At 41.3% G+C, this 15,419-nt stretch overlaps 1 protein-coding gene across 5 annotated transcripts in view; it reads right to left on the reverse strand.

Moving 5' to 3' along the window:
* Positions 1 to 15,419, reverse strand: part of FAF2 (Fas associated factor family member 2) — a 61,634-nt gene that overhangs the window by 18,444 nt on the left and 27,771 nt on the right. For 3 of the 5 annotated variants that reach the window (XM_035290668.2, XM_035290672.3, XM_035290669.3), the window contains 3 exons: positions 11,278 to 11,346; positions 4,500 to 4,634; positions 2,061 to 2,137 (listed from right to left, as the gene is read on the reverse strand). In XM_035290668.2, the coding sequence (XP_035146559.1) occupies positions 2,061 to 2,137; positions 4,500 to 4,634; positions 11,278 to 11,346 (281 nt within the window). The remainder of the gene's footprint in view (positions 1 to 2,060; positions 2,138 to 4,499; positions 4,635 to 11,277; positions 11,347 to 15,419) is intronic. The other 2 variants (XM_035290671.3, XM_054251913.2) reach the window with 1 other exon arrangement.

Here is a 15,419-nt window from a genome sequence, read left to right on the forward strand (position 1 = left end):
CCCATGTAAGAAGTTATAAAACTGCTCCACAATACCCTGGCAAATGTGGAGTATTGGCAGCTTTTGTAAAGTGAAGAATACAATTCCTAATGGTACCACACATCTGTTTCTAAAGGGCCTATTCTAGTTGTATAGTACCATTTATTTATCCTTTCGTTTCCAGAGAAGGCAATGGGACAGAGACTAATGTGCTACGTAACATTCAACAAGTTGGTTGGATGATACAGCTGCATTAAAATTAGTAATACATGCCATGCATATCTTCCCTAGGAAAGCAAACGATATTCATTTACTTGAAAAACTTTCAGCACAGAAAAGGTGACTAAACTATGACACTTTCCTTACTAAAAAGTGAACCAATTCATTATCCCCACAAATTTCCCATGTGTACACAATTGTACTTGAAATTTCTCCCAAGTAATCAAACCAAATTCATTGACACAAACATTCCAGAGCAAATTAAAAACACAAAATGTAGGAAATTGTATACTTCAGGGGAACGGTTAAACATTCTTTAGAAGACTGATGTTTAAACTACTTTCTTTGAAATTAAGCATTTTAGAATTATCTCTTTTGATGAGTGAATAAAGGCTTTCTTTTTCCTCATTACACTATATTCCCATGAGCTACACAATTTAGGACAATCAGCTTTTTTTATTTTTTAGAAAAAACAGAAATGTCAACTTAGTTTCTATTGATTTTAAAGATTTTTACATGTTCATTCTTAAATAAAATGGGGATGGAAACAGTACTAAGTAGTTAAGTGGTGACCACAAAGAATGTTGCTAAAGCAAGAAAGCCGTTAAGCAGACAGCCTCATAAAACACCAAGGGGCCAATATAAAAGGTACTATCTGACCCTTGTACTTATGCAGCTGCTGGACCCTCACCTTCAGCCTCTGCTCCCTAGAGCAGGACAAAGGCTGACCCATATTTGGAGGGAGGTTCAGGTTCCCTGTATATGCAAGGCCCATACTACATATCCCAGCTCCATCTGCTGGCCTGGATGCCCATGAACACTTTAGTTCTCCATAAAGCCTAGGTGTGGCTCTAGGCCAGATAATCCAATCCTGACATGCTAGGAAGTTGCGCCCCATTCAGTGTCTGGCCTTGGACCCTCTGTAGCTTACAATGATGAGCTCTTTTAATAGTACATAAAGGAAGCTAGAAGAAAGGTGAGGGTATAAAGCAAATGCGTATATACATAAAAGGGTTCCAGTGTTTGCAACAGGTTGCCAGAGCAAAGTGAAAAGGTACAGAAGGTGCTAGGCGTGATGGCTCATACCTGTAATCCCAGCACTTCAGGAGGCCAAGGCAGGTGGACTACTTGATGCCAGGAGCTGGAGACCAGCCTGGCCAACAAAGTCAGACTCCATCTGTACTGTCTCCACCAAAAATACAAAAATTAGCCAGGCATGGTGGCACATGCCTGTAATCCCAGCTACTTGGGAGACTGAGGTATGCGAAGCAGTCAAACGCGGGAGGTGAAGGTTGCAGAGAGCTAAGATTGCGCCTCTGCACTCTAGCTTGGGCGATAGAGCAAGACTGTGTTTCAAAAAAAAAAAAAGGAAAGAAAAGGTATACCAGGAGTGTCTAGAGAGGTGCAACTATTGTGGGAAGAATCAAGGGCAAACTGGGTAATCTCAGAGCAAGAGAATTTGTTGGGATTGTGAGTAGTCAGGTGGAAAAGTAGTTTAAGAAAAAAGTTCTAAGGAGTGTAAAGCTAGGAGAAGATGGTGGTTAGGAAAGGGTGTGGACATCAACTAGGAAATGCAGAGGTGACAAATATGGTGGTGGTGGGGGAGACAAATAAATATAGCCAGACTGGTTTTTTGCAAACAATATGTAAGACTAATTTAAAAATAATTCCATTTCTCAATGCCTGCCAATGGTTCAACAATTTAAAATATTTTTATACAGTATTAAGACAGTTCGGGAAGAGTACTCAATCTCATGACAAATTGGAAAGTTAACACTGATACAGCATAAAACTTATTTTGGCCTAAATTTCAGCTCCAAAGTCTTACTATGCTACTAATACGTAAATACAAAGGTACATACCTAAATATATCAAGTATCGTGTAATAGGTAAACCGGAATGGAAGCATTATCAAGTAATAACCCCATCCAAGCAGCCCCTGAAAGTCCAAAAACAAAGTTAGACGAAATTCTCTCAATCCCTAATACTTCATCAAATGGCTAGTTCAGATTTTCTCATTCTTTTTTGTCCTTCCATGTGATTTGTTCCTCTAAAATATGGTTCCCTCTTCCTGGCCACTTCATCCTTCCTAAGTGCCACCATCTCTGGTCTTATTTCATCTTCTTATCATTTTCTTTTTTGCGGCATAATTTTTGTATTAAATCTGGTTTAAGGCCCAGCACAATGTCTCCTGCCTATAATCCCAGCACTTATGGAGGTTCAGGCAGGTGGATCAACTGCAGTCAGGAGTTCAAGACTAGCCTGGCCAACATGGTAAAACCCTGTCTCTACTAAAAATACAAAAATTAGCCATATGTGGTGGCAGGCACCTGTAATCTCAGCTACTCAGGGAAGCTCAGGCAGGAGAATCGCTTGAACCCAGGAGGTGGAGGTTGCAGTGAGCTGAGATCACGCCACTGCACTCCAGCCTGGGTGGCAGAGTGAAACTCTGTCTCAAACAAACACCAAAACTGCTTTAATACTTTTTTCCTGCGGCTACTTATATAATTGTCAAATTCAATTGCAAGTTAATGTCCCCCAAATGATACATATTCATTCTGTCCTTTTTAGATTTACGTATCAAAATATGGTATATAGAAATAGGCCAGGCTCAGTAGCTCACGCCTGCAATCCCAACACTTTGGGAGGCCAAGGCAGTTGGATCACCTGAGGTCAGGAGTTCGAGACCAGCCTGGTCAACAAGGTAAAACCCTGTCTCTACTAAAAATACAAAAATTAGCCAGGTGTGGTGGCTAACACCTGTAATCCCAACACTTTGGGACACTGAGGCAGGCACATCACTTGAGGTCAGGAGTTTGAGACCAGCCTGGCCAACATGGTGAAACCCTGTCTCTACTAAAAATATAAAAATTAGCCAGGTGTGGTGGCTCAAGTCTGTAATCCCAGCACTTTGGGAAGTTAAGGCAGGCAGATCACTTGAGGTCAGGAGTTTGAGATCAGCCTGGCCAACATGGTGAAACCCAGTCTCTACTAAAAATACAAAAATTATCCAGGTGTGGTGGCACCTGTAATCCCAGCTACTCAGGAGGCTGAGGCAGAAGAATTGCTTGAACCTGGCAGACGGAGACTGCAGTGAACTGAGATCACACCACTGCACTCCAGCCTGGGCAACAGAGGGAGATTCTGTCTCAAAACAAAACAAAACAAACAAACATAAAAACCTAAAATAATGTTTATAGAAATAGCAAAAAAGATAACCACTAACTAACCTTAGACATTGGTATATAAATGTTAATGCTTATTATTATTATTGCTGTTACTAATTATTAAAACTAGCATACATCCAGGGCTCTATAGTGTACAAAGCATTTAATAGATGTCACACTGTGTTAACCTGAGACATGTTCTGTGTCCATGGCCAGGATGGAGCCCCATGGCTGACATGGGAATCTGCTACTGTACTTCAGAAAACCACAAAGCACTACTTAGAAACATGTTTTAAAACATCAAGTAGGCCAGGCACAGTAGCTCAAGCCTGTAATTCCAGCACTTGAAAGGCTGAGGTGGGCAGATAACTTGAGCTCAGGAGTTCAAGACCAGCCTGGGCAACATAGCAAGACCTCATCTCTACAAAAAATAAAAAAAATTAGCCAGGATGGTGTCACACACCTGTAGTCCCAGCTACTCAGGAGGCTGAGGTGGAGGATTGCTTGAGCCCGGGAGGTCAAGGCTGCAGTGAGCCAAGATTGTGCCACTGCTCTCCAGCCTGGGCAACAAGTGAGACCCTGTCTCAAACAGAACAAAACAAAACAAAAAAAATCAAGTACTCCACAAAAAGGCATGATGATGTAGTATATTCTAATTGCTGCAATGTTAAAGGGATGGGAAGACTGGCTCTTTATTCATGTCTGGATCCCCAGTAGCAAAATACCAGGTTACTGAAGTGCTCTTGTATGTCTGTTGAATTTAAGTGAATCACCTCCTTGCTATTAGTCCTTCAACACTTACTTCAAAGATGTGGCCAAAGTTCCTACAAAGATTCCATGTACTTCCCCAAAAGTAGTTTAAGATTAACGGAAGCAACAAAGAACTTGAGTAAACAAATTGGAACTTAAGAAGTAAAAAACACTCTCCAAATAACTGGCAAAGAATAGAAAGAAAATGAGTAGTTTCTATATCAATTCATTGAGGAATCAAGGCGAAGTAATATACCCAAGGGGCCAAGTCTAACTAACAGGTTTATATTCTAAATACTTATTTTGCTCCTGTCACAGGGAGATCAATAAGTGAATTAACTCATAAATAAAAAAGGGGGAAATTCCAGCTATGAAATAACTTGCCCTTGGCTGAGGTCTTGAGACAACATAGCTGTAGATCCTGTGGTCAGTTGTATTAACCTGCAGGGGTCGTGATGGAGGCGGGTTGAAAACACTAGGTACACCCTCTTGCTCATTCAGTCTGTCCTGTACAGCAGCCTGAGAAGGAAAACAGAGTAGCAAGAGTTTCAGTGATGCTCAAATCAACCCAGAAAAAGAGGTGACACAACTATCGCTTGGTATTCCAAAACAAAATGGTCATTAATACACCAAAAGGTTACCTGAGGAGTGTACCTTCACGGACCTTTTAACTGGCTGTACTGGGAGGCAATGTAGAGTGACAGCTCCAGAATTCATACACAGTAGGGGAAGGCAAGGAAACTTGTCTGGAAGCTACATTTATGCAGCAAGCACACTGCCTTTATTCAGATGGTATGTATTATTTAGGGTGGCTGGAATATAAAGTGCTTCACTGTACAATCCCAAGAAAAGCCATCCTCAGAGAATACAATGTGGGTACCCTGGAGTTATGCAGTGAAGCAGTCCTGATGAGTGCCATCTGATGAAGGGCTCTGCAGCAGAGGAACTTCAGTCTGATCCTAGCTCCATCTCTCAGAGAAGTTGCTCAATGTAGGAGCCTCAGGCTGGGGGCAGTGGCTCAAACCTATAATCCTAACACTTTGGAGGCTGAGGCGAGAGGACTGCTTGAGCCAAGAAACCAAAAATATGAGACTAGCCTGGGCAATGAAGCAAGACCCTGTCTCTAAAAATAAAAAAGAAGAAGAAGAAGAAACATATGAGCCTGAGTTTCCTCATGTGCCAAAAAAGTAACAACATTTACATAACTAATAGATGTGTGTATACATAGAAAAAAAAAAAGAGAGAAGAAACAATACTTCTCAGAGTTAATTTGAAAATTTAATGAGTTGGCCATACAAAAACATCCGAATACAACTCCTGGCAGACTACTGATACTCAGTTTAAAAAACTAATTCCCTCCTTAACTTTGTCCTTAAATAGATATTTGTCTCAATGTAGTAAAAAAGTTGACCTTATTCAAAGAGATGTCTGGCCTTTGCCTTTTGGAGGTAATCCATGTCAGACCTAAAAAGTATGTCTTTGTTACCAGATTTTAGGTTGTAGCTTTAACACCCAGTAATCTTAGGATGAAAGCTGGCCTTACCAGAAAGACCAACCATGTGGGGTTTAGAGTGGGGGACTTTGGACAACTTGTTTTCAGTTGACTTGAAGATTGAGTTCAACCATGTGGGCGGCCAAGCAAAACAATCATGATTATATAATGATGCCCTAATAAATACTCTGGAAGCACCTGGTAGGCAATACTGTGGTCCCTCCTTATTCACAGGGATATGTTCCAAGACCTCTAGGGGCCGCCTGAAACCAGGTAGAGTACTAAGCCTGAAAGCTGTTAATCGAAAGGTATTTCTCTTCATGTCTTCCACTCAAAAACTTAATGCCTTTTCCATCTTAACTAAGCACTTTCATGCACTGTGGCCATAATTTTTGCAGTCAGAGGTGTGACAACAAAACTAGCATGAATTTCTTTTTCTTTCTTCACAATTTCACAAACAGAAGCTAGATCTTAGCAACCTCAGCATACAATTTTTTAATTTCCAAGTCAGGAACTTTAACCATTTCACATAAAGGACACATTTCCTGACTTCTCTTGGGCATATCTGAGTTGCCAGTATCACTACTCTTGTGCTTTGGGGCTAATATTAAGCAAAATAGGGGGACCTCAACAAAAGCACTGTAATAGCACAATAGTTGATCTAAAAACAGCTACTAAGTGATTAACAGGTGGGTCCTGTATACAGAGTGAAGACGCTGGACAAAGGGACAATTTGTGTTCCGGGTAAGGTAGAGTGGAACAGAGTAAGATTTCATCATGCTTCTCAGAACAACATGCATTTTAAAACATGTTTATTTCTGGAATCTTCCACTTAATATTTTCAAATCATAGTTGCCTATGAGTAACTGAAACCACAGAATGTGAAACTGGGGGTAAGAAGGGGCTGCTGTACTTCATACATACTGTCATACATCTATGCCAAGAAGGTAATGTGTCCTGACTCTGCAGGAGCGTAGTATGCAAGCTTCATGTCTAAAATCCTTTAAGACTCAGCCCTATTTTTTATTTATTTATTTTGAGACAGTCTAGCTGTCATCAGGCTGGAAGGCAGTGGCGTAATCTCAGCTCACTGCAACCTCCACCTCCCAGGTTCAAGCAATTCTCCTGTCTCAGCCTCCCAAGTAAATGGGATTACAGGCATGCATCACCACACCCAGCTGATTTTTGTATTTTTAGCAGACACAGGTTTCACCATGTTAGCCAGGATGGTCTCACACTCCTCATGATCTGCCTACCTCAGCCTCCTAAAGTGCTGGGACTACAGGTGTGAGCCACCACGCCTGGCTAACTGTGCTATTTGTCTCTTCCTTTAGCTGATTTTAATCTCTGTGCTCCCTATAATAAACTATAATCATGACTATAACAGCTTTCAGTGAGTTCTGGTGAATTAACAAATATGAGGATGGTTTTGCAACTCTCTGAAATTGCAGTTGGTTTCAGAAGTGAAGGTGGTCTTTAGGAGGGCACTGTGCCCTCTAAACTCAATAACTGGCTTCCAACTTTGCAGTTTGGCTAATATCAGGTGGTCCCCTGGTTTTATAATTCAATGAGTAAAGAACAGTCTTTTAACAAATGGTGCTGAGATAACTGGATATCCAATGCAAAAGAAAGTGGATCAACCCCTGGATCACACCATACATAAAACTAACTACAAACACATCAAAGACTTAAATGTAAGAGCTGAAATTATAAAACTCTTAAAACAAGGGTATAACTCTTCACAACCTCAGATTAGGTAAAAGTATCTTAGATATGACAACGAAAGCACAAGCGACAAAAGAAAAAAGTAGATAAAACTGGACTTCATAAAAAATGAAAAACTATTCTGCATCAAATTATACTATCATGAATGGGGCAAGATGGCATGCACTGTAGTCCCAGGTATCAGGGAAGCTGAGGCAGGAAGACTTCTTGAGCCCAGGAGTTCAGGATTATAGTGAGCTATGATCACACCACTGCACTCCAGCCTGGGCAACGGAGCAAGACTTTGTCTCTCAAAACAAAAAACAAAAACCACAAACCACTATCAAGAGAGTAAAAAGATAACTCACAGAATGGGAGAAAACGTTTGAAAATCCAATATGAGATAAGCGCCAGGCATGGTGGCTCATGCCTGTAATCCCAGCACTTTGGGAAGACAAGGTGGAAGAATCACTGGAGCCCAAGAGTTTAAGACCAGCCTGAGTAATACAGAGACCCCCATCTGCACAAAAAATAAAAAATATTAGCTGGGTGTGGTGGTGTGTGCCTGTAAGTCCTAGCTACTCAGGAGGCTGAGGTGAAAGGATCACTTGAGTCTGGGAGGTCAAGGCTGCAGTTAGTCATAATTGTACCACTGTACTCCAGCCTGGGCAACAGAGAGAAACCCTGTCTCAAAAAACAAAAACTGGCCGGACACAGTGGCTCACGCCTGTAATCCCAGCACTTTGGGAGGCTGAGGCGGGTGGACCATCAGAGGCCAGGAGTTTAAGACCAGCCTGGCTAACATGGAGAAACCCCGTCTCTACTAAAAATATAAAAATTAGCCAGGCGTGGTGGTGCATGCCTATCGCCCCAGCTACTTAGGAGGCTGAGGAAGGAGAATTGCTTGAACCCAGGAGGCAGAGGGTGATGTAAGCCATGATTACCCCACTGCACTCCAGCTTGTGCTATAGAGTGAGACTTGATCTCAAAAAAAAAAAAAAAAAAATCCTTTCACAGCTCAACGTGAAAAAGACAACCACATTTAAAAACTGGCAAAGGACTTGAATAGACATTTTTGCAAAGAAGATATACAAATAGTCAACAAGAATATAAGAAAATATTCAACTTTAGCCACTAGGCAAACATAAATCAAAACCATATAGAGATAGTACTTCACACTCACTATGTTGGGTATGATTTAAAGACAAATATTAGTAAGTGTTGGTGAGGGTGTAGAGAAATTGGGACCTTCATACAATGCTGTTGGGAATTTAAAGTGGTATAATCCCTTTGAAAACAGTGTAGGGGCTGGCGGACACAGTAACTCATGCCTGTAATCCCAGCACTTTGTGAGGCCGAAGAGGACAGATCATCTGAGGTCAGGAGTTTAAAACCAGCCTGACCAACATGGTGAAACCCCATCTCTACTAAAAATACAAAAATTAGCAGGCATGGTGGTGCATACCTGTAATCCCAGCTACTCAGGAGGCTCAGGCAGGAGAATCGCTTGAACCCAGGAGGTGGAGGTTGCAGTGAGCTGAAATCGTGCCACTGCACTGCAGCCTGGGTGACAGAGCAAGCAAGACTCCGTCTCAAAACAAAACAAAACAAAAAAAAAACAGTCTAGGAGCTCTTCAAAAGGTTAAATGTAGTGTTATCATACTTATCAGCAAAGTCCATTCCTAGGTATATACCCAAGAGAAACAAAAACACACATTCACACAAAAACTTGAACACTAGGGCTCGGTATGGTAATGTGGGCCTGTAGTCCCATCTACTTGAGGCTGAGGTCAGGGGAATGCTTGAGCCCAAGAGTTCAACTGCAGTGAGCTTTGATCAAACCTGTACTCTAGCTTGGGTGACAGAGTGAGACCTTGTCTCTTAAAAATAAAAATAAAAAAAAAAGCAAAACTCTTCAGATCCTCTGTTCCATTTCCTATCCACTCATTTGTCATTTATTTATTATTATTATTAAATTATACATTGGGCCGGGCGCAGTGGCTCACGCCTATAATCCCAGCATTTTGGGAGACCGAGGTGGGTGGATCATGAGGTCAAGAGATCGAGACCATCCTGGTCAACAAAGTGAAACCCTGTCTCTACTAAAAATACAAAAAAATTAGCTGGGCATGGTGGCGCACACCTGTAGTCCCAGCTACTTGGGAGGCTGAGGCAGGAGAATTGCTTGAACTCAGAAGGCGGAGGTTGCGGTGAGCCGAGATTGTGCCATTGCACTCCAGTCTGGGTAATAAGAGCGAAACTCCATCTCAAAAATAAATAAATAAATAAAAATACTTCGAGTTCTGGGATACATGTACAGAACGTGCAAGTTTCTTATATACATAGGTATACGTAGGTATACACGTGTCATAGTGGTTTGCTGTACCTATCAACCCGTTATCTACATTAGGTATTTCTCCTAATGCTACCCCTCCCCTATCCCTCGACAGCCCCCAGTGTGTGATGTTCCCTTCCTGTCATTAATTACAAACTGAAATTCTCTAGAATTAAGTTCCACAAGAGTAGGGACTTGGCCAGATGTGGTGGCTCCCACCTGTAATCCTAGTACTTTGGGAAGCTGAAGCAGAAGAACTGCTTGAGCCCAGGAATTCAAGACCAGCTTGGGCAACACAGCAAGACCCCGTCTCCATACAAAATTTAAAAATTAGGTAGGCATGGTGTTACATGTTTGTAGTCCCAGCTATTCGGAAGGCTGGGGCAGGAAAACTGCTTGAGCCCAGAGTCAAAGGCTGCAGTGAGTGAGGTATGATTGTGCCGTTGCACTCCAGCCCAGGTGACAGAGGAAAACCCTGTCTCAAAAAAAACTAAAAAAGAGTAAGGACTTATTTTGTTCACTGGTATAATGCCACAGCCTAGAATTTAATAGCTCAAAAATGTGTTGAATATCTAAATCATATTAGAAATATGGTTTTAGGAATCCAGCGCCCTATTTAAATAGTATATAATAATTAAAACAGTAACTTGAGATCAAAAGGATATTGGACAAAATTCAACATCCACTCAATATAAACTATTAATATGCTAAGAATGGAAGAGAAGAGTCAAGAGATATTTATTTCTGTATTATATGCTGATAATACAGCAGTTAAAACAAACAAATCTCTGCTCTCATGGAGCTTACATCCTTGGGGATCTATCTCATAGTAACAACCAACATCATACTTGCTCATAAAAAATCAGAGGCATGGCCAGGTGCAGTGCCTCACACCTGTAATCCCAGCACTTTGGAAGGCTGAAGCAGGTGGATCATCTGAGGTCAGGAGTTCAAGACCAGCCAGGCCAATACAGTAAAATCCCACCTCTACTAAAAATACAAATTAGCTGGGCGCAGTGGTGTGCGCTGTAATCCTAGCTACTTGGAAGGCTGAGGCAGGACAATCACCTGAACCTGGGAGGCAAAGGTTGCAGTGAGCCAAGAGCACGCCACTGCCCTCTAGCCTAGGAAACAGAGCGAGACCATCACACACACACACACACACACACACACACACACAAATCAGTGGCATTATAGTAAGGACAAAATGCTATTACCATTATCAACTGAGTGTTTTAAAAGTTCTAGCTAATTCAATGGTCAAGGAAAAGAGATGCCAAGAACATGATTACCTAGACAACCCCAAAAGAATAAACTATAAAATATGTAGGAAGAAGGTTCCCATCAAGACATCTGGTTAAAAACTAAATATACAAAAACCAATTGTTTTCCCAACAAGATACTAACAAACAGTAAGGGGTGGGCACTATATTGAGGGATTTAGTCACAAATTTTTCTATGATTTTACAAACTTTCTCACATTCTTTACCTTCCCACTCTCTTATTTTTAGAGTCATAATTCTGAAAAAAACAAATCAACTGAAAAGATGCCTGCTTTGGAAAAACATATGGTTTTGATTCTTAATCAGACCAGAGAAAAAGAAATAAGCTCAGAATGTATCCTATTATACCTCTATGTTCCAGTTATGCTGTTCCAAGGTATGACGACACTGATCCATAGATTCTATGCCAGTAAGATCCTGAAAAGATGAATGAAAACAAAAAGTTACTTAGAGAAAAACCAACAGTATATATGTGAGTAGTTTTACACCAAACACTGCTGCTAAGAAAATATACTAAAAATGTTAAAAGTGGATGTTAAAGTATGGTAAACCTTCAGATTCAGAATTTACACAGTTAGCTAACTGTTCTAGGCTCATACAGAAGTAAAAAAATGATAATTCCTTTTAAAACTTCAAGGCTTTCAACTAAGAGGACTACTGATTCAGATCAATATTCTTCTCTCAAATTCAAGTTTTTAAGGATTTTTCAAACTGTAGGCTAAGCAAAATATTATTTTCTTTTTCTTTTTCTGAGACAGAGTCTTGCTCTGTCCCCCAGGCTGGAGTGTGGTGGGGTAATTTCAGCTCACTGCAACCTCTGCCTCCCGGGTTCAAGCAATTCTCCTGCCTCCTCAGCCTTCTGAGTAGCTAGGATTACAGGCATACACCACCACACCCAGCTAGATTGATTGATTGATTGATTGATTGAATGATTGAGACGGAGTTTCGCTCGTTACCCAGGCTGGAGTGCAATGGCACGATCTCGGCTCACTGCAACCTCCGCCTCCTGGGTTCAGGCAATTCTCCTGCCTCAGCCTCCCGAGTAGCTGGGATTACAGGCACGCACCACCGTGCCCAGCTAATTTTTTGTATTTTTAGTAGAGACGGGGTTTCACCATGTTGACCAGGATGGTCTCGATCTCTTGACCTCGTGATCCACCCGTCTCGGCCTCCCAAAGTGCTGGGATTACAGGCTTGAGCCACCGCGCCCGGCCAGTTTTTATATTTTTAGTAGAGACAGGGTTTCACCATGTTGGCCAGGCTGGTTTTGAACTTCTGACTTTGTAATCCACCTGCCTCAGCCTCCCAAAGTGCTGGGATTACAGACGTGAGCCATCACACCTGACCTAAGCAAAATATTATTTAATGCTAAACAACTATTCTATTTATAGTACAGATTGACCATCCCAAATCTGACATCTAAAATGCTCTAACATTTTTCGAAACATTTTGAGTGCTGACATGTCTTAAAGGAAATGCAGAGTGGACCATTTCAGATTTGAGATACTCAACCAGTATAATGTAAATATGCCAAAATTGAAAACAATCCAAATCTGAAACACTTCTGGTTCCAAGCATTTTAGACAAGGAATACTCAACCTCTACAACAATGACGTAATGCACCCTTCCTGTAAAATGTCATGCCTTTCATTAACTTATTTCATTTTATAGGTTGGTATTAACTTAGTTTATAATACGAACTGTGTGAAACTTAACTCCCCCTCCTTTTTTCTTCTTTTTGAGACAGAGTCTAGCTCTGTCACCCACGTTGGAGTGGAGTAGTGCAATCACTGCTCACTGCAGTCTCAACCTCCCAGGCAGAAGCAATCCTTCTACCTCAGCCTCCTGAGTAGCTGGTCTTGCAGGGATGGACCATCAAACCCAGCTAATTATTTTATTTTTTGTAAAGACGGGGTCTCCTAATGTTCTCCAGGCTGGTCTCCAACTCCTGGGTTTAAGCAATCCTCCTGCCTCAGCCTGCGAAAATGCTGGGCCTCCCAACGTGCTGGGTTTATACTCATGAGTCACCATGCCAGGCTTTACCACTCTTTCGTATGCAGATGACTCCCAATTTAATTTGGACCCACCATCACTTCTGAAATTTAGCAGCACATGTCTAACAGCCTATTCAACATTTCCACCTACTTGTGGCACCACAACCTCAAATTGATCATTTAACACCACTGTATCTGTTAACAACACCATCGCCTTCCAAAATATGCAGGAAAACTCGGTGCAATGGCTCATGCCTGTAATCCCAGCACTTTGGGAGGCCAAGGCAGGCGGATCACTTGAGGTCAGGAGTTCGAGACTAGCCTGGCCAACATGGTAAACCCTTGTCTCTACTAAAAATATAAAAATTAGCCTGGCAAGGTGGCAGACAAAATTCCAAAATCTTTGGCCTGGCATTTAAATGTTTCTATAATGCTGTCCCTACCTGCCTAGCTTTCAAGGTTATTTTTCTTCCTTCCCTTCCTCCCCTTTCTTTCCCTTTCTCTCTTTCTCTCTCCCCCTCCTTTGCTCTTTCTTTCTCTCTTATACAGGGTCTCGCTATGTTGTTCAGGCTGGTATCCAGTTTTGGGGATCAAAAGATATTCCCATCTTAGCCTTCCAAAGTACTGGGATTAAAAGCGCGAGCCGCTGCAGTTATAGTATTTTCTCACTATTTCCCTTCAGATGTCCAATACTCAGCAAATCTAATGTATACATCTCATACCCAGAATTTCCACAGAGCTAAACTCTAGCATTCCTTCAGAGCCTAATATAAAAGCCAAAACCATCCATCTATCCATCCATCCTTTCATTTGACAAATGTGTGCTGCCTGCCTATTTTGCCCAGCACTTAACTATGCTGGAGGGATATAAAATGAGTACGATATAGTCTCTATCCTCAAGAAACTCCTCTAAACAATCAGCAATCTTCAGGGCAAAGAGATTGATCTCAACCTGACACGAATGTAGTGGTATGGACTGATGAGTCTGAAAACGGAAGTTCTCGCCTAATTCTGTACCCTATGGCCAAAGACAGGCGCATTTTAACTCTGAATTTAGTTTCCTTTATGTGCAATGTAAAGGGTTTAATGTGGAATGCGTTTCTTTTTTAGAGCTTAAAAAAATACATAAAATTCAAAAACTGAAGTTTGGATTCTTTAGGTATACAAAGTTTTCATTTTTTATAATTACATATATGTAGTACAAAAACTTGCAATAAAAAATTTTAATGTTTAAAATACAGTAAAAATTTCAATACTGAAATTGAAAAGTTCCTTTAAGAACCACTGACTTTGACAGTTCGGAGTCTGGATTTTAAGTCCTGACCATTAGAGGACTCTTCTCATTTGGCTATTCCCTTATGGCTTCTAATAAGACCCCTTTAATTTTCAATTTCCTATATTACAACCCACTAAAGAACTGAGATGTCCAGGGTTCCTCCTTCTCACTGTGGATTCTCTTTAAGAATTGGACTCTAGGCCAGGCATGGTAGCTCACACCTATAATTCCAGCACTTTGGGAGGCCAAAGTGAGTAGATCACTTGAGGTCAGGAGTTTGAGACCAGCCTAGCCAACACAGTGAAACCCTGTCTCTACTACTAAAAAAAAAAAACAAAAAAACTTAGATGGTCATGGTGGAGCACACCTGTAGTCCCAGATACTTGGGAGGCTGCAGCAGGAGAATCACTTGAACCCATGAGACAAAGGCTGCAGTGAGTCAAAATCATGCCACTGCACTCCAGCCTTGGTGACAGAGTGAGACTCCATCTCAAATAAAAAGAACTGGACTCTAATCTTATACTTTTCCCAGTATGCAAATGACTGCTCCCTCCTCTAAATACCTAAATGGCTTTCTACCTCTCTTATGTGACTACTGTTTCCTTTATGATTATTTACGTTAATTCTACTGCCTTCTTAGAGAGCGTAATATAAGTTCCCTGACAGCAGGGAACAATTCACTATAATATTCACGGCCGGGCGCGGTGGCTCACGAGGTCAAGAGATCAAGACCATCCTGGTTAACATGGTGAAACCCCATCTCTACTAAAAACACAAAAATTAGCTGGGCATGGTGTTGCGCACCTGTAGTCCCAGCTACTCAGGAGGCTGAGGCAGGAGAATTGCTTGAACCCAGGAGGCGGAGGTTGCGATGAGCCAAGATCGTGCCATTGCACTCCAGTCTGGGTAACAACAGTGAAACTCCGTCGCAAAAAAATAAAAAAAATAAAAATTCACTAGTACCAAGCGCACAGTAAGGACTTAAACAGTTGTAGAAAAATCAGTCCAAGTTAAAAAGACCTTTTTGTATAAGCTTCAAGTCATCATAGCTATAATATGAAATCCTCTAGATATTATTACAAAATCTCACGGTACATTAATACACTCAGGTTTTGTTTTGGGATTGGTTGTTTTTCTCTTTTTTTTTTTTTTAAAGACAGGCTCTGTCTAGCTCTGTTGCCCAGGCTAGAGCACAGTGGCACAATCTTGGCTCACTTACA

Source organism: Callithrix jacchus, chromosome 2 (assembly GCF_049354715.1).
Source record: "Callithrix jacchus isolate 240 chromosome 2, calJac240_pri, whole genome shotgun sequence".
Taxonomy (NCBI): domain Eukaryota; kingdom Metazoa; phylum Chordata; class Mammalia; order Primates; family Cebidae; genus Callithrix; species Callithrix jacchus.